Source organism: Orycteropus afer, unplaced genomic scaffold (assembly GCF_000298275.1).
Source record: "Orycteropus afer afer isolate SDZICR_OR568_19922 unplaced genomic scaffold, OryAfe1.0 scaffold00126, whole genome shotgun sequence".
NCBI lineage: Eukaryota > Metazoa > Chordata > Mammalia > Tubulidentata > Orycteropodidae > Orycteropus > Orycteropus afer.
In genome coordinates, this window is record NW_006921713.1 from 7,647,197 (window position 1) to 7,663,702 (window position 16,506).

The 16,506-nt window shown below is 40.1% G+C and overlaps 1 protein-coding gene across 1 annotated transcript in view; it reads left to right on the top strand.

Moving 5' to 3' along the window:
• Positions 1–1,377: 1,377 nt before the first annotated feature.
• The window catches only part of GRIN2B (glutamate ionotropic receptor NMDA type subunit 2B), a 400,284-nt gene continuing 385,155 nt past the window's right edge, over positions 1,378–16,506 (top strand). Inside the window, exon 1 of the mRNA XM_007944474.2 lies at positions 1,378–1,788. Within this exon, the coding sequence (XP_007942665.1) occupies positions 1,378–1,788 (411 nt within the window). The remainder of the gene's footprint in view (positions 1,789–16,506) is intronic.

Sequence of the window (16,506 nt, forward strand, 5' to 3'; positions counted from 1 at the left end):
AACCCACCAGCCACTCCTCGGAAGGAAGGTTGGGCAATCCTACTTCCGTAGTGATACTGCCTCGGAAACCCAAGGAGGGGTTGCTATGAGTCGGGGCCAACTCGATGGCAAACAACAACACAACAACAACAACAGTGGCTTTTAGGTGACAAACCTTTCTTTTGTCCTCTGTGAAAATGCAGTGCTGCTCAACTATATGTAATGTTGCCTTTTTTTTTTTAGAAAAAACAAAAAAAAAGCTCTGGGAGGAGGAATTCAGGCCTGATTTTCCTACTAGCCTGGGTAGAGTCCATAAGAATGGGTTTCCAGAGCCCATATAGTCATTCCCTGTATCCAGGGAGACTAAGACCAGAAAACTGTTAGGAGTAAACTTTGTTCACACATGAACCACTGAACTATTGTCTTATTTACAAGGGATAGACAAGGCAGTCGATGAGGAACTGCTCCTATAAAGATTATCATCTAGAAAACCCTATGGGGCAGTTCTACTGTCACATGGAGTTGCTATGAGTCAAAATGAACTTGACTGAACCTAATAACAATGTAAAATATACTGAAAGCTCTTTAGGGTTGTGGAAGAATGTTTTGACTATTGACCTCTTTAAGCCAATGTGAAGTAAGGGCAAAAAGAATATAGGGCTTATGTATCTGCAGCTCCCTACATTCATCTTTACCAGGCCACATTTTGTTGCTAATCTCTGCTGAAACCACTTTGCTGCTCATGTTGCCTGGTCTGTGCCATCCCCTTGGCCTAAGCTCAACTCAAAGATGGCTGGTGACAGAAGTGCCAGAGATTAGGCAGCATTAGCAAGACCCTGCCTTGATGTGACTACCTGGACCACTGCTACCCTATTTCCTTCATTTGTCTTTGTTTGCTGCTGAGGGAGCTTTGGTGACATAGTGGTTAAAGTGCTTGGCTGCTAAATGAAAAGTTGAGGGTTTGAACCACCAGCCACTTCATGGGAGAAAGATGTGGCAGTCTGCTTCCATAAAGATTACAGCCTTGGAAACCCTATAGGACAGTTCTGCTTTGTCCTATAAGATCCCTATTGGTCGGAATTGACTCGATGGCAACAAGTTTTTTTTTGTTTTGTTTTGTTTTTTTAATTTGGTTTGTTGCTGATGGCTATAACAGTAATATCTTTTATTCATCTTGCTCATGGATTTCTGATGATTTTAGAAGTTTCTTTTATTCTCTTGAGCAAACATCAGAGATAAGAGGCCAGGTTTGAAGACAGAAGTTGGATGTGATAATCAGTGAAAGGAATAAAGCTGTTGGCTTGCAGTAGCCAGCCTCTTCAGAGAGGGATAGGGAGTGTGCACCTTATTTTTAACTATTCTCTCCTCTTGTGTTTCCAGGGAGTCGAAGAACTGAAGATGAAGCTCAGATCACAGTGCTGTTCTCCCAAGTTCTGGTTGGTGTTGGCCGTCCTGGCCGTGTCAGGCAGCAGAGCACGTTCTCAGAAGAGCCCCCCCAGCATCGGCATTGCTGTCATCCTCGTGGGCACTTCAGACGAGGTGGCCATCAAGGATGCCCACGAGAAAGATGACTTCCACCATCTCTCTGTGGTGCCCCGTGTGGAGTTGGTAGCCATGAACGAGACAGACCCAAAGAGCATCATCACCCGCATCTGTGATCTCATGTCTGACCGGAAGATCCAGGGTGTGGTGTTTGCTGACGACACAGACCAGGAAGCCATCGCCCAAATCCTCGATTTCATCTCAGCCCAGACTCTCACACCCATCCTGGGCATCCACGGGGGCTCCTCTATGATCATGGCAGATAAGGTAAAAACCAGGGATGCAGTGAGAAGAGCCTGGGGGTTTGGAAAGAGAACTAAGTGATACATTTGTTTTTATGTGAAATCTGCTTATAAAGACAGAAGGTAACCAGAATGCATTGAGTGAGTGGATAGATCAAGAATTGGTCTAATCAGGTGAGATGAAAGCAAGGGAAAGAGGCTGGTATCTAGAAGCTCCTATCATTATGAATAGCCTTAGTGTCCTTTGGTTTGTAAATGGACTCACTGAAATGACTAAGAAAAGTTGAAGCTTGTAGCTCTGTGATACGTTTTCTTCAATTAGGTGTAAGAATAACTCCTTAACAACTTTAAAACACAGGATACTCTATTCTTCCTTGGCAATACAAGTTCTCACAGGTATCTTTCTCCTCAACTGTTTATCCTAATACCAGGTTCGTGAATATAAAAAGATAAATCCCTAAAGACAGGTAATGCCCCTCCTTGAAGATACAAATGTCACAGGGAAGGACTTCTTGCAAAAGTGCCCATACTCATCACATGCATGAATGTGCACATTAGAATTCATTTTAATCTGTGGAACCAGTGGCAGTGGCTTGTCTTCCCTGCTTAGACTTGAAGGCAGTGGTTCTTCCTTGATTACACACCCTGGAACCTCCTGAGGAGCTTCCAGCACTACTATGCCTGGGGCCACACCCCAGAGATTCTGCTGTATTGCTCTGGGCTGCTGGACTTTAAAGCTCCCCAGGTGATTACAGAGGGCAGTCAAGGTTCAGCAGCACAGTTTTAAGGCCTCAAATGAGTCCCAGCCTCTCTGGCCTTAATGTTAGGTGGATTGTCGTATGACAAATTAATTGCTCTTATGTTGCTGAGGCTTATTAACTCTTAACAGAGAAAGTGTTTTGGTTGTGGTTATGTTATGTTTTTATGTTTTTTCACTTATTTTCCCTTGCTTTATTAAATATTACTCCTTGCTTAGGAATAGGACCTCTCACATATGTATTGTCTTTTGTAGTCATTCATACCTCAGAATGATTCATCTTGCCATAAGTGCAACATTAATTGTTTTTCATCTATGGGGTTTTTAGAACTTTGGATTATCATCTTATCATTTTCAAAACTACTTTTACTTTTATACTTAAAAGGCATGCTGTGGGGTTAATGATGTTTGTAAACACCTCAAAACCTAGCACAGACTCTACAACATTGAGAACCACCACACTGCACCGGGTTAGCACAGACTAATATAACCATGCGTGACCACTATCGCCATCTGTTGGCAGCAGGCGGAGATGACTAGCTTCTAATTTGGAGCTTAGCTTTAGTGGGTGTAGGAGAGGTCGAGTTGAAAGCAGTAGGTGGAGGAACTTCAGTATCAGGTGAGAAAAATATTGTTTGATTCACATCACACAAGTACGTATGTTAGAAATTAAGTGCTGGCATGAATATCCTATTCTAAAGGAAGTAGGATAAAGTTTAGCAGAACAGAAAATGTAGACTATGGCAAACCTAATGAGTTTTTTGCTTCAAGTAGATTTATTTTAAACATCATTGTCTTTAGAAAATTTTACATACACACACACACACACATACACATATATATGTGTTTAAGAAAATAATATTTTATCAGTGGTATTTTGGGGACACAAAATGCTGAAAGAATGCTGATATGGATAAGAGCCATATTGTTGAATCATATTTTGAGTGCAGAGTACATTCTTACTTTGAGAGCACAATGAGTAAAAAAAAAAAAAAACACAAATTGTTTTGTCAGATGGGATCTTATACAACCTATGCTATTTTTCCCCTCGTAGTAAAGGTTACTGGCTTAATAGTTTGGTGGCTCTCTTTTGTGTCTCTCTCAAATCAACAACAACAATTTTAAAATATTTGGTAAGATTCCGACTATGTACAGAGATTTGGTTTTCTTGTTCTCTGATGTACCCATGGTACCTTGAGAGTGTTTACAATATGCTAGAGCTCTGGTGGCATAGCACCTGAGGCATTTGACTGCTAACCAGAAGGCTGGAGGTTCAAACCCACCAGCCACTCCTTGGAAGGAAGACTGGGCAATCTACTTCCGTAGTGATGCTGCCTTGGGAGGGGTCGCTGTGAGTCGGATTCGATTGACGGTAGTGAGTTTTTCTTTTTTTTTAGACCTTCAGTGCTTTGTGTGCATTGTTTTATTTAATCCTTTTATACTACCCAGTGAGCTAAATGGTATTGTTTATCTTCATCTTACAATTGGGGAAATGAGGCCAGAGGAATTAAATAACTTATCCAAAATAATGGAGCTACTAAGTGGCAGCCAGTACTTTACAGCTGGCTCCAAACTCTGCATGCTCTGTTGCCTCTCAAGAAAATGGTTAAGCAAAACTTAAAACTATGAAGACCATCAAACAAAGAATAGGGACAAACTTAGGGGCCATAATACATGGAATAAACATACTCTCAAACACAACTAAAAATACACAAACACCAGAAGACAAAGTATATGACTAGGGCATGCTAAAAATTAGACACTTATGTGCACCAGAATATTTCACTAAAAGAGTAAAAAGAGAACCCAGACTGGGAAAAATTTCTGGCAATGATATATCAGACAAGGTGCTAATCTCTAAAATTTGTAGAAAACTTTAACACCTCGGCAACAAAAAGACAAATAATCCAATTAAAAATGAGCAGAGGACATGAACAGACACTTTACCAAAGAAGACATTCAGGCAGCTAACAAACACATGAAAAAATGCTCCTGATCATTAGCCATTAGAGAGATACAAATGAAAACAACAATGAGGTAACAAATCACCCCTGCACTAATAGCAAAGTTAGGGGCAAAAAAGAAATGCTGATGATAGTATGGAGAGACTGGAACCCTCATACCTTGCTGGTGGGATTGTAAAATGGAGCAACAGCTGTGGAAAATGGTATGACACTTAAAAAGCTGAATCAATGTATAATTTGATCCAGCAATCCCACTATAAGATATATATCCTAGTTCTAAGAGCTGTGGTATGAACAGATAAGATATATGCACACCCGTGTCCATCACAGCACTATTCACAATAGCAAAAAGATGGAAACAACCAAAGTACCCATCAATGGATGAATGGATAAACAATCTATGGTATATACACACTATGGAACACTATGCAACATTAAAGAACAATGGGGACTCTGAGAAATATAACATGAATGAACCTAGAGGACATTATACTGAGTGAAATTACTCATCACAAAAGGAAAAATAATATAAGACCACTGTTGTAAAAGTCAAGAAAAGATTTTTACACAAAAAGAAATATTCTTTGATGGTTCCTCAGAAGGAAGGTTGGGCGATCTACTTCCGTAGTGATAACTGCCTTAGAAACCCAAGGAGGGGTTGCTATGAGTCAGGCCCGACTCGACGGCACATAACAACAACAACAAGGGGTGGAAGGGGAAAGTAGGGTAAACCACTAACTAGAGGGTAGACACATATTAACTTGGGTAAAGGAGAAGGCAATATACATTAAGGAGGAGGGTAGCACAAAAGGATCAAGGAAAGGAAGACGTTGAGAAGAGTACAAGAGTTAAAGGCAACAGAAACCAAAACCAAACCAAACCCACTGCCATCGAGTCAATTCCAACTCATAGTGACCACCATTGGGTTTCCGAGGTGGTAAAAATTTACGGAAGTAGATTGCCCCATCTTCTTCCCATGGAGTGGCTGGTGGGTTTGAACCACCAGACTTCTGCTTAGAAGTCAAATGCCTTAGGCACTACACCACCAGAGCCCCTTAAAAGGTAGGCAGCAAGAGGGAATAGGAGAAAGAAGGTCTTAATAACACAAAAACTGAAGAGTTGGAGGCTCAATCCCAATGAGCTGGAGGCCTGAATGGGGGGCTGCAGAGAGGGGTGTAGTGGTAATCACAGGGACAGACAGGACAGCCACACCAAGATTACTGGAGTGCAGAGAAATGTTCCCAGGCTTAAAGGATTTGCATGAAGGCAAATAAAAGGAATTCCCCTACCCCAGCTCAGAAGCTCTGCCAGCCTAAGGCACTTGACAGCTAACCAGAAGGCTGACGGTTCAAACCCACCAGCCACTCCTCGGAAAGAAGATGGGGCAATCTACTTCTGTAGTGATACTGCCTTGGAAATCCAAGGAGGGATCGTTATGAGTCGGGTCCAACTCGATGGCACATAAAAACAACAACAACACTCCAGCTCAGATAAATAAGGCTTGGGGAAAATTTCAACAACAACAACAAAAGCATCTCAAATTCTAAGGACAGGGTTGCTTATTGTTGTTTTGTTCTCAGTTGAAGCTTATTTTTTAACTACCCTGACAATATTTTACAAAGTTACAGTTGCAACTTTTAATTTATTTACGGGGCAATAGGACAAAACATTTGAAATTTTGACTTATGTGGAAAATCTAAGAACTATAGCTATACTACCTTTAAGATAAGGAGCCATGTTGGTGCAGTAGTAAAGCTGCTAACTGAAAGGTCCACAATTGAACCCACTGGTTGTTCTGTGGGATAAAGGTGAGGCAGTCTGCTTCTGTAAAGATTACAACCTTGGAAACTCTATGGGGCAGTTCTGCTCTGTCTTATAGGGTCACACTATGGCCAGAATCAACTCGACAGGAGTGGGTTTGTCTTTAACGCTTACAGAATTATCAGAAAGGTGATGAATAAGGCTTCCATTTTGCATCTCTCTCAGAAAACAGGTAATTGCCACTATAATTTTCCTGTGCTTGTTTGTTAGTGTGTTTCAAATAAACATTAGCTTATTAAATGCCCTTATGGAAGACTGCATTGCAAGGATGAGATCTCTGTGCTTATAAAGTTTGTGATGTAGGAAACATAGCAGTGGTATAAAGATCTTTTTGACAAAAAATAGATATGAGTTTCATGGCCAAATAGCATGTGTTCACCTAGCCCTGGTGACGCAATGAAAGTTCGTTCAAACCCACCTAGCAGCTTCATGGGAGAAAGTCTTGGCAATCTGCTCCCATAAAGATTACAACCTAGAAAATCCTGTAGGGTGGTTCTACTCTGTCACATGGGGTCAATATGAGTAAAAAAAATCAATTCAATGGTACCTAACAATAACAATTAATAAATGTATGCATCAGTGCCCTGCTTTCCTAATGAGGAAATGCACCTTAAATCTCAGCAGGAAGAATGGAAAATGGTTAGCAGAGCTATTTGAAGCTCAGAATTTGGAGTCTGACAGAGCTGTGTTTAACCATCAGTTCCTAGATGTGAGATCGGAACTAGTCACCAACCACTTATTCTTGTGTTTATATTAAAACTAAACCCATTGCCCTCAAGTTGATTCCCACTTATAGCGACCCTGTAGGACAGAGTAGAACTGCCCTATAGGGCAGTTTCCAAGGCTCTAATCTTTACAGAAGTAGACTGCCACATCTTTGTTCTGTGGAGCAACTGGTGAGTTTGAATCACCAACTTTTTTTTTTTTTTAATTGTGCTTTGGGTACAAACTTACAAAGCAGATTTGTTTTACATTCAACAGTTCATGCACATTTGATTTCACAGTCCTGATTATCATTCCCAATCATAAAAACTCTCCTCCTCTCTCCTCTCTGTAACTACCCCCTCCCCGTGCCCTTCTTTTCTGTGCATTTCTATCGGCCTAGCTTTCCCTCTATGTGAACGCTACCTCTCTGATGGTTCATGGCCGATTGATCTAAAGGGTGTATCTCCCTGGGGTAGGTGTTCTACATGTAGTCTTTCTGCTATTTGGCTGAAAGCCAATCTGTAGAAGTGAGTCCATTTCTAGGCCTGAAGGATAACCTGGGGCCATAGTCTCGGGGGTTCCACCAGTCCCTTTTAAATCACTAATTCTGGTCATTTTTTGTGTTTTTGAATTTTGTTACACATTTTCCCTCCCATGCTAACCAGGATCTCCAGTTTTGAACCCGTTTTCAGTGGTTGGCATTGGTAGCCAGGTACCATCTAGTTCTTCTGGTTTTGGGGTGGTGAAGGCTGAGGTCCTCTTAGTACATCATATCTTTGACTAATTATTTCCAAATGACTTTGATTTTCTTCACTCTTTTTTGCTCCAGATGAGGGGAGGCCAATAATTGCATCTTTAGATGGCTCTTGAAAGCTTTTAAGACCCCCGTTGCTACTCATGAAAGTAGGATGTACAACAAGATTTTTTGTACTATGTTGTGCCAATTGAGCATGATATCCCCTGAGACTATAGTTCCAAGCCCATTGGCCCAGTGATTCTCTCTCTCAAAGTGTTTGGTTGTCTCTGAGAAGCTACTCCAACCCTGTCCTCTTTTACTTCTATAATATATGTGGATAATTTTGTCACTCAAGCACATATGTAAGATTATTTTCAGCCAAATCTATCCTTGGTCTTGGGTATATTCCTGTTTACTTACCGCCACCTGATCTTCTCACCTGTCTATGAATTTACCCATAGCCTAGTGTATGGTGCCACTGGTAAAGCAATATTGTGCATGTAACAGTATTTACCTCTGTTGCCTATACCTTTTGTGCATGTTTCTGTGTCCTCCCTTTCCCCATTATCACCATGCTGGTCACAGACTCTTTCCATACTGCCCCTCCCCTCACACAAATCAATATGTGACCCCCAACTAGTCCGAAATTTTCCCTCCTCTTCCCTCCCATCCCCAACAAAGTGAGCTTCCTTTCCTGAATAAACCGTTCCTTGACTTTTTACAGTAATGGACTCATACAATATTTGTCCTTCTGTGATTGATGTATTCTGCTCAGCATAATGTCCCCCAAGTTCATCCACATTGTGATAGGATTCATGTATTTTTTTTCATCATTCTTTAATGTTGTGTAGTTGAATCACTGACTGACCTTTTGGTTCGTGGCTGAGCACTTCAGCCACTGTGCCAGCAGGGTCCTGACCTGTGTATTAAGGATAATAATATATGCATTATAGGTTTATTGAGGATTAAATGAGAGAATACATAAAAATTGCCCAGCAAAGCAGGGCACAGGTTAGTTTGAAAGTTGTATAGAGCAGTTTGAAGAAAAGGAGGTTTCACAATACAGGAAAAGAATCAGAATTAAACAGCACCATAGCTATGTACGTAGAGACTCTGAAGCTTGGGATGGGAGCTTTGGTCCTACCCTATCAGTAAACATGAGGCTTAGTAGTATGGAAGCCTGCTATAGCCAGAAAGGGCATGTTCAGTTAAAGAAAAGCTAACTAGGAAAGAACTGCTAGGTGCTAGTCATGGAAGATTGTTTAGAATAGTAATGGAGAATGTTTGAAAATGTATGAGGTGCTTTTTGGTAGTTCCCTACCTTACTATAAAAACAACGTAAAATGCAACCACTGCTGTGGAATCAAATCCTAGTCATAGTGACCCCTCCTTGGGTTTCCAAGGCAGTATCACTGCAGAAGTAGATTGCCCAACCTTCCTTCCGAGGAGTGCCTGGTGGGTTTGAACTGCCAGCCTTCTAGATAGCAGTCAAATGCCTTAGGCACTATGCCACCAGAGCTCCTTACCTTAGTATAAAGACCTATTTTATTTTCCTTTGTTATAATTGCTTTTATTTTCCCTGAGATCCTGGATTTAGGATGCCTGCTTAAATCCAAATGATAACTAAAACTAGACATATTTCCATTTTCTTTCTAGGAGCCTTCTTTGCTGATTTGCTGAAATCTTTCTTGAATTTTTAGCTTCTAGCTCAGAGAAGTTAAGTTACTAATCCAAAATATCACAGCTAGTAATTAGCCATGGGACTGGGATTCACATCTCAGAAATACTTATCTGGAAGTATATGTTCTTTCTGTTACATAATGCTGCCTCATATAGCACTGAACTGAGAGTTACAATCTTGAGTTTTAGTCTCCAGCTTTGAAATTTTTGGGAAAAAAAAATCATTAAGATACATGATACTTGACTATGGTGTATAAGATTTATATTTTGTTTTCTGTCCTACCATTTTACTATATCTTGAAGATAAAATGAAATATGTGAATAGTTTTGGAGACGTACTGTGTGATAAATAAGGACTGGTGGTAGGGAATTACAGAGTCAGAGGTGACTATTTTGCCCTACTGCACTGAGACTAATGACAATTACTTGAGTGGAAGGTTAGGAAGGTAGACGTTACAATAGGATTGCTGTATTGAAATCAATTCAGTCCAATACAATTCTGTTCTTCTCTGTTCCAGTTCTGACATAAACTGACCATGCATTACTTCTAACTCTGATCCTAATCCCCAGAGGTAGGTCAGATCTCACAAAATAAAGGGCACAGTCCTGCAGACTGCCGTGTCTCCCAAAGACCTCTGATGTCAGCCGCAAGCTTAAGGATCCCTGAAACACCCTTACTTCTAATCTGATAGCTGTAAATTTGAGGATTCTCTCTATCCCCTCAGGATACCTGCTGGTTCCCATTACTCCTTTGGGTTTGATAATTTGCTAGAATGCTTCAGAGAAGTCAGAAAAGTGCTTTTCTTATGATTACAGTTTTATTATAATTAGAAGTTTACAAATGAAGAGATGCATAAGGCAAGGTCTGGGAGGGTAGAGTCCTTAATTGCCCAACCTTCCTTCTGAGGAGTGGCTGGTGGGTTTCAACCGCCCATAGCTTCCATGTCCCAAAAAGGGATGTGCAACCCTCCCACATGCATTGATGTCTATCACCAACCAGGAAGCCCATGAAACTTCTGTGTTCAGAGGTGCCTTTACTGGAGCTTCATTACTTTGGAATAATTGATTGAACTTAACCTCCAGACCCCTCCCATGAGATTGGGCTGATATCATGTGGTGGGTTTTTCTGGCCTTCCCCCACCCAAAGGGTGCTTCATTTTCATAAATCCACAGATATGGTCTAGGGGCCTCATCAAAGATACTTTAAGCACTGGTGAAATTCTAAGGTTTTAGAGGTTCTCTCTGTTAGGAATCAAGGACAAAGACCAAATTATTTAGGTAAAATTAAATTCCTTACTCCACAATTGTGCAGGAGGACACAAAATCCGGTCTTCAATGCCACAAGAATGAAGAAAGAAAGGGTATGCTGGCTAAAGGGTTAGGGTTTAGAAATGGATGGATCAGAGTAAAGTACAGTGGCTGAAACATGTATCACACTCCATTTCTTGCTCCTTGTTGAAAGATATATGAAAATAGTCTTTCTTTGGAGTTTGTTGCTTTGATTCTTTCCTTTCAAGTTGCTTTGTTGAGAATTGTTGCTTTGAGTAGCATTCTAATTTTCTGTGCAGAGAATCACATTTTGGAATCCACCCTGGGGCAATAAAGATGGCTTCTATTCTTTGTTCTGTCTTTTCCTCTCTACCTATTCTTGTCAATGGCAATGAGTTTAGAGAGAGTAGATGAGCAAGTGGTGGTGTGTATTGCCTTCCATTTGTTCCTGTGGGTTTCCACAGCCAACCTAATTTTGACACCAAGATGGCCACACTACTCATACCTTATTCTATGTGTCTTCCCTAATTTCTGGCTATTCTTAGTTTTTAACCTTTTAATTCTCTTTCCTATGGTTTCCTTGGGACAAATACTTCAAGAGTAAACTGTGGGGTTTTAGTTCTTGGATGAGGAGAATTAAGACACAGAGGTGAAAAAGGCAAGAGGGAAAAAAAAGCTAATATATATTGTATGCCAACTTTGTGCCAGGCACATAGTCAAGCATTTTAATTCTTATCCAATCCTGTGAGGTAGGTATTACTATATCATTTCTGTAGATAAGGAGATGAAAACAGAGAATGTTTAAGTACTTTGGCCAAAGTCATATAGCTAGAAAAATAGTGGGACTGGGATCTGAATCCAGATATGTTTGACTTTAAAACCTTTGCCAGTCCACACACTGAGGAAGTATGAAAAAAGTCAGGACTGAATTACCTGCCTAGAGTTCAAGTTCATTTTCTCCTCTCCCATTTTCCTTTAACTGTACTTTGGGGGAGGGGTAGGCAATTTTCTCTATGACACTGTCCACTTTGCAGTGATGCTGCCCCCAGGTCTGACTGGATTCAAAATCTTCCTTTCTGTTCCTGTAGAATATGTTTCTTGTTGGCCAGCAACCCTCTCATTTAAAATAGGATTCTGTTTAAAGAGACTGGCCTATTTGTGTCCAGGTAGTTTTAATGCTTGTAAAACCTGAGGATCCAGAAATTGCTAAGACATTCACAGAAATAAAGGAACTTAGTATTAGAAAGAAGTCCCTAGGTGGCACAAGCAGTTGGCCATCAGCTGCTAAGCTAAAAGTTGATGGCTCTAATCTACCCAGTGGCTCTGTGGAAGAAATGCCTAATGAATGGCTTCCACAAAGATTATTGTTGTTAGTTGCTGCTGAGTCAATTTTGAGTCAACTATGTCTGCAGAGTAGAACTACTCCATAGAATTTTCAAGGCTGTAACCTTTGGGAAGGAGATTGCCAACCTGGTCTTCCAGGGAGCCTCTGGGCAGGTTAACACCACCAAACTTTTCAGCTACCAGTCAAGCATTTAACCATTTGTGCCACTCAGAGACTCCTCCATAAAGATCAGAGCCAAGAAAACCCTATGGATCACAGTTCTATTCTATAACACATGGGATCACTAGGAGTTGGAATCGACTTGATGGCAGCGGGTTTAGTTTTGGTTTGGTGCCAGAAAGTAGCCAATGAGCCTTTACTTTTCATGTATCATTCAGGAAAGCTATGGTGTGTCTAAAGGAGGGTGGTGGCACCACAGGAGAGAATGTAGGCTTTGGAGCCAATAGATTTGAACTGTGCTCATTCCCAGCCACATAACTTTAGTTTTGCTCATAACTCTGTGAGCTTCAGGATCTCCATCTCTAAAATGGAGACAAAAATCACACCTACTGGATTGACACAATGACTGCAACGATGGACTCAAGTATAGTAGGGATTGTTAGGATGGTGTAGGACCGGGTATTGTTTCATTCCGTTGTACACAAGGTCGCTATGAGTCAGAATTGACTCCATGGCACCTAACAACAACAACAGACATTTTTATAACCTGTTCCAGATAGTATGCATTGTAAGTATCCTATGCTAATCTTTGTAGTCTACCTAAACATATCTAAGCATTTCTATCCAATGGAAGCCTTTCCTTGCTTCCTTTACACTCCCTTTTGTGACCTGGGGGTCGCTATGAATTGGAATTTACTCAGTGGCAGCGTTTGGTTTTTGTGACCTCAGTCAAAGACTAACAGATAATTGATTTTATTGTTAAAACAAACAAACAAACAAACAAACCACCTACTATATGGTTCATAGTGAGTCTTAAGTAAAGCAGTGTATCCAGTGCTTGGTAAGGATAGGCCCTTGTATATGCTCTCTTTTATTTTCATATACAAGACTTTACCTAAATCATCTGAGGAAAATTAGATCGTAATTTTCTCCTGATGTCAATGCCTTTCATTTTAAGCCTGGAGGATAGCAGCAGCTCAGTGGGTTCCACATCTGTAGCGATACAATTACTGATGTGACGTGATCTGAACTTATAAAGGCTTTTAAAGCAAAGACATACAGTGATTTCAATAAACTCATGAACATAGGATATAAGTAATGAAGAGACATCAAGGACATTAAAATAAAGAAAGCACAGCAGAACCCAGGGTCACTCAGATTTGAAGTGTTGATGAATAAGATCTATTAAAAAAATTATTAGTTCAGGGAAATATTAAAGATACTAGGTAGGAAGTAGTAGTAAGTTATAGATCCAGTAGGACAGTTAAATTACCAAATATCACCAGCCAGGTTCGATCAGCTACTGCTGATATTACTAAAAACCTTCTTGGATTATGATTTCTCTACCAAGACTATAGTTTTACCCCCTCTGAGACTTCCATGAGTCTTTCTTTACACCTTATTCTTTGATGTTAGATCTTTATTTTATTCAAAATTATACTTTGATTCTGTGATTTAAAAGTCCAGCATGCATGAGAATAACATTAAAGGCTATTTTTATTCTACTTTTCTGACAGGACAAAAAAAAAAAGAAAAAAATTATTCTACGATTCTGTTTTACAGGGACATTGAATGGAATTAATAGTTATTGATCATTTATTTTTATGAAGCTCTGAGCTAGTCACTTTGCATATATTATCTCATTTAATTCTTTTATTGATATGCATGTATTACTGTCTTAATTTAAAAATGAGAAAACTGAAAGAAGCTAACTATTTTACCTAAGGCCTTTAACTAGTGATTCACTCATAAAGGCTTAAACAAATAGGTGTTTATTGGTCTTTCATAATAAGGAATTTAGAGATGAGTAGCTGGTATTGGTTCAGTGGCTGGTGAGGTCAAGTCTGATCTCTGGGATTGTCTTGGCATTTTTGTCATGGTTGGGAGCTGGCTGCCTTAGCTCCAAGCATCATGCCCATACTGAAGAAGGAAAAGGGAGAAAGTCATTAGATCAGGGGGGAAAAAGAAAAACCCAAACCAAACCAGTTGATTCTGATTCATGGTGATACCATATATGTCAGAGTACAACTGGGTCAGAGTACTATCGGGTTTTTAATAGCTGTGACCCTTTAAAGGAGCTCTGGTGGTGTAGTGCCTAAGGCATTTGACTGCAAACCAGAAAGCTGGCAGTTCAAACCCACCAGTCACTCCTCAGAAGGAAGGTTGGGCAATCTACTTCCATAGTGATACTGCCTTGGAAACCCAAGGAGGGGTTGCTGTAAGTTGGGGCCGACTCAACGGCACATAACAACAACAACAGACTTTGAATAGGTTGTATAAGTGAAGATGTCTAATAAGCTATGGATATGAGACTTAAGGTAAAGAGTTATTTGGGTTGAAAATATTGATATAGGACTCATTAACAAATAGATAGATATTGACTCATGAGGGTAGATGAGATGGGTCAGAGGGAACAAGTAGAAAAAAAAAGTGAGCCAAGGACAGAATCTGAAGGTGCACCAACATGGAATGTCCAAAGGTGGAGATGATGAAAAAGCTAAGACAGAATAACTAGAGAGATGGGAGGAGAATCAGGAAAGAGAGTTATTACGGAAACCAAGATAGACTTCTAAGAGGCATAGTCAGTCTGGGGATGAACATAGACCACTTCCTTCTCCTCACCATGGTTATTCAAACAGTAACCAAGACTTGTTAACTCTGTCTTCTTAAAATCTCTCAGTTCATCCCCCTCCTATCCACACTGAGATAGCCTTAGTGCTGGCACTCATCCCTCTTGTTTGGACTCCCACCTGATAGTTTAACCAGGATGCTTTAGAAACTCAAATCTGATTGTTACACTCTTATAACTTTGCACTGGCTTCCCACAGCTTGGAATAGTTATCCTCATTGATCTAGTCCCAGGCCATCTCTGTAAGATTTTATCTTAACCTCATCCCCACCCCCACCCCACCCCACTGAATAGTCATGCCAAGCCACACTAAATTATTTATAGCTTCCAGAAAGGTTCTGACTGTTTTACATCTCTGTGACTTTGTTTGTGCTATCTTCTCTTTTTAGAATGTCCTCTTAGTCCATCCAGAAACTCCTCCTCACTTTTCAAGAGAAATCAGTTCACTTCTGGGAACTTTTTACTGACACTCATCTTCACAGAATATACCATTGCTTGCTTTCTTTCCTTTTTTATGTGTTCTATCTGTACTCTATTCAATACTAATTCTATTCAATGCATCAATGTAAGAAAATTATACAATACTTTTATTATATCCTCTCATTTATATATCTTACTAGATAATAGGTGCATTGTGGGCCATGGCCATGCTTATAAATTTTTGTATTCCCAGAACATACAATAGTGTTTGGTATATAATAACAGCTAATACTTACTAAATGATTAATATTTATGAAACTGTGCACTCTATACACACACTATAGCCAAGAGGAAGAGCTGTGAAGCTCACTGCCTAGGTTGTTTCCTGGCTCCATGACCTTCAGCAAATTCCTTAATTTCTCTGAGATTTGAATTCCTCATGTATATAATGGTGGTAAAAAAAATAGACCCTACTGCTTATTGCATAAAGTTATTAAGTAAGCTTATGAAAATGCTTGGAAGAGCCCTAGCATATAGTAAGGATCAAGAAATGTGGGTGCTTTGAGAAGGAGTCAGTAAATGCTTGTCAAATAAATTAATGAGTGAGGAAAATGACAGAAACATAAGCCTCGAACTGTATGATCTGAACTCCTCTAACACTCTGGGCATGCACTTGGGAACTCTTTCCAAAGATGATGCTTTGACATTCAGAGCTATCCCAGGCCTGGGGCAATGCTGAAAGGGTGGAAAAGTGTCTGTTCATCTTAGCTGCTGCTCTACTACTGAGAAAATAGACGGAATCACAGGGCAGTGAACTGTGTCTCTTAGCTCTGCTTTTTCCTTTCCATATTCCTCTCTTCGGGTTTTTGTTCTGCTTGCTTGTTTTGTATGCATGTGCATATGTGCACGTGTGTGTGTTTTCAATGAGGTTGTCAGAATCTTTATCCTTTTCACTGCCCAGGATGGTGCATCTCACCTTGTCCAATTTCTTCATGCCTTCAGATTTTTCTTCTTCCCAATCCTCGTATCAAAACTTCTGTCCCTTTCCTTTTTTTTCCCCCTCTTTCATTTTCCATTATACATTTTTATATTACACAAATGTAATTAATCATCATAATTTTTATTAGCTGTTTGTCCTGCTTGATTACAAACTTCATAAGAGCAAGGACTATGTATTATCATCATTATATCCCCAGACTTCAGGGATATATATGGACTGCAATGAAAGAACTGGCGAAGAACAAGGCTCCGGGAATTG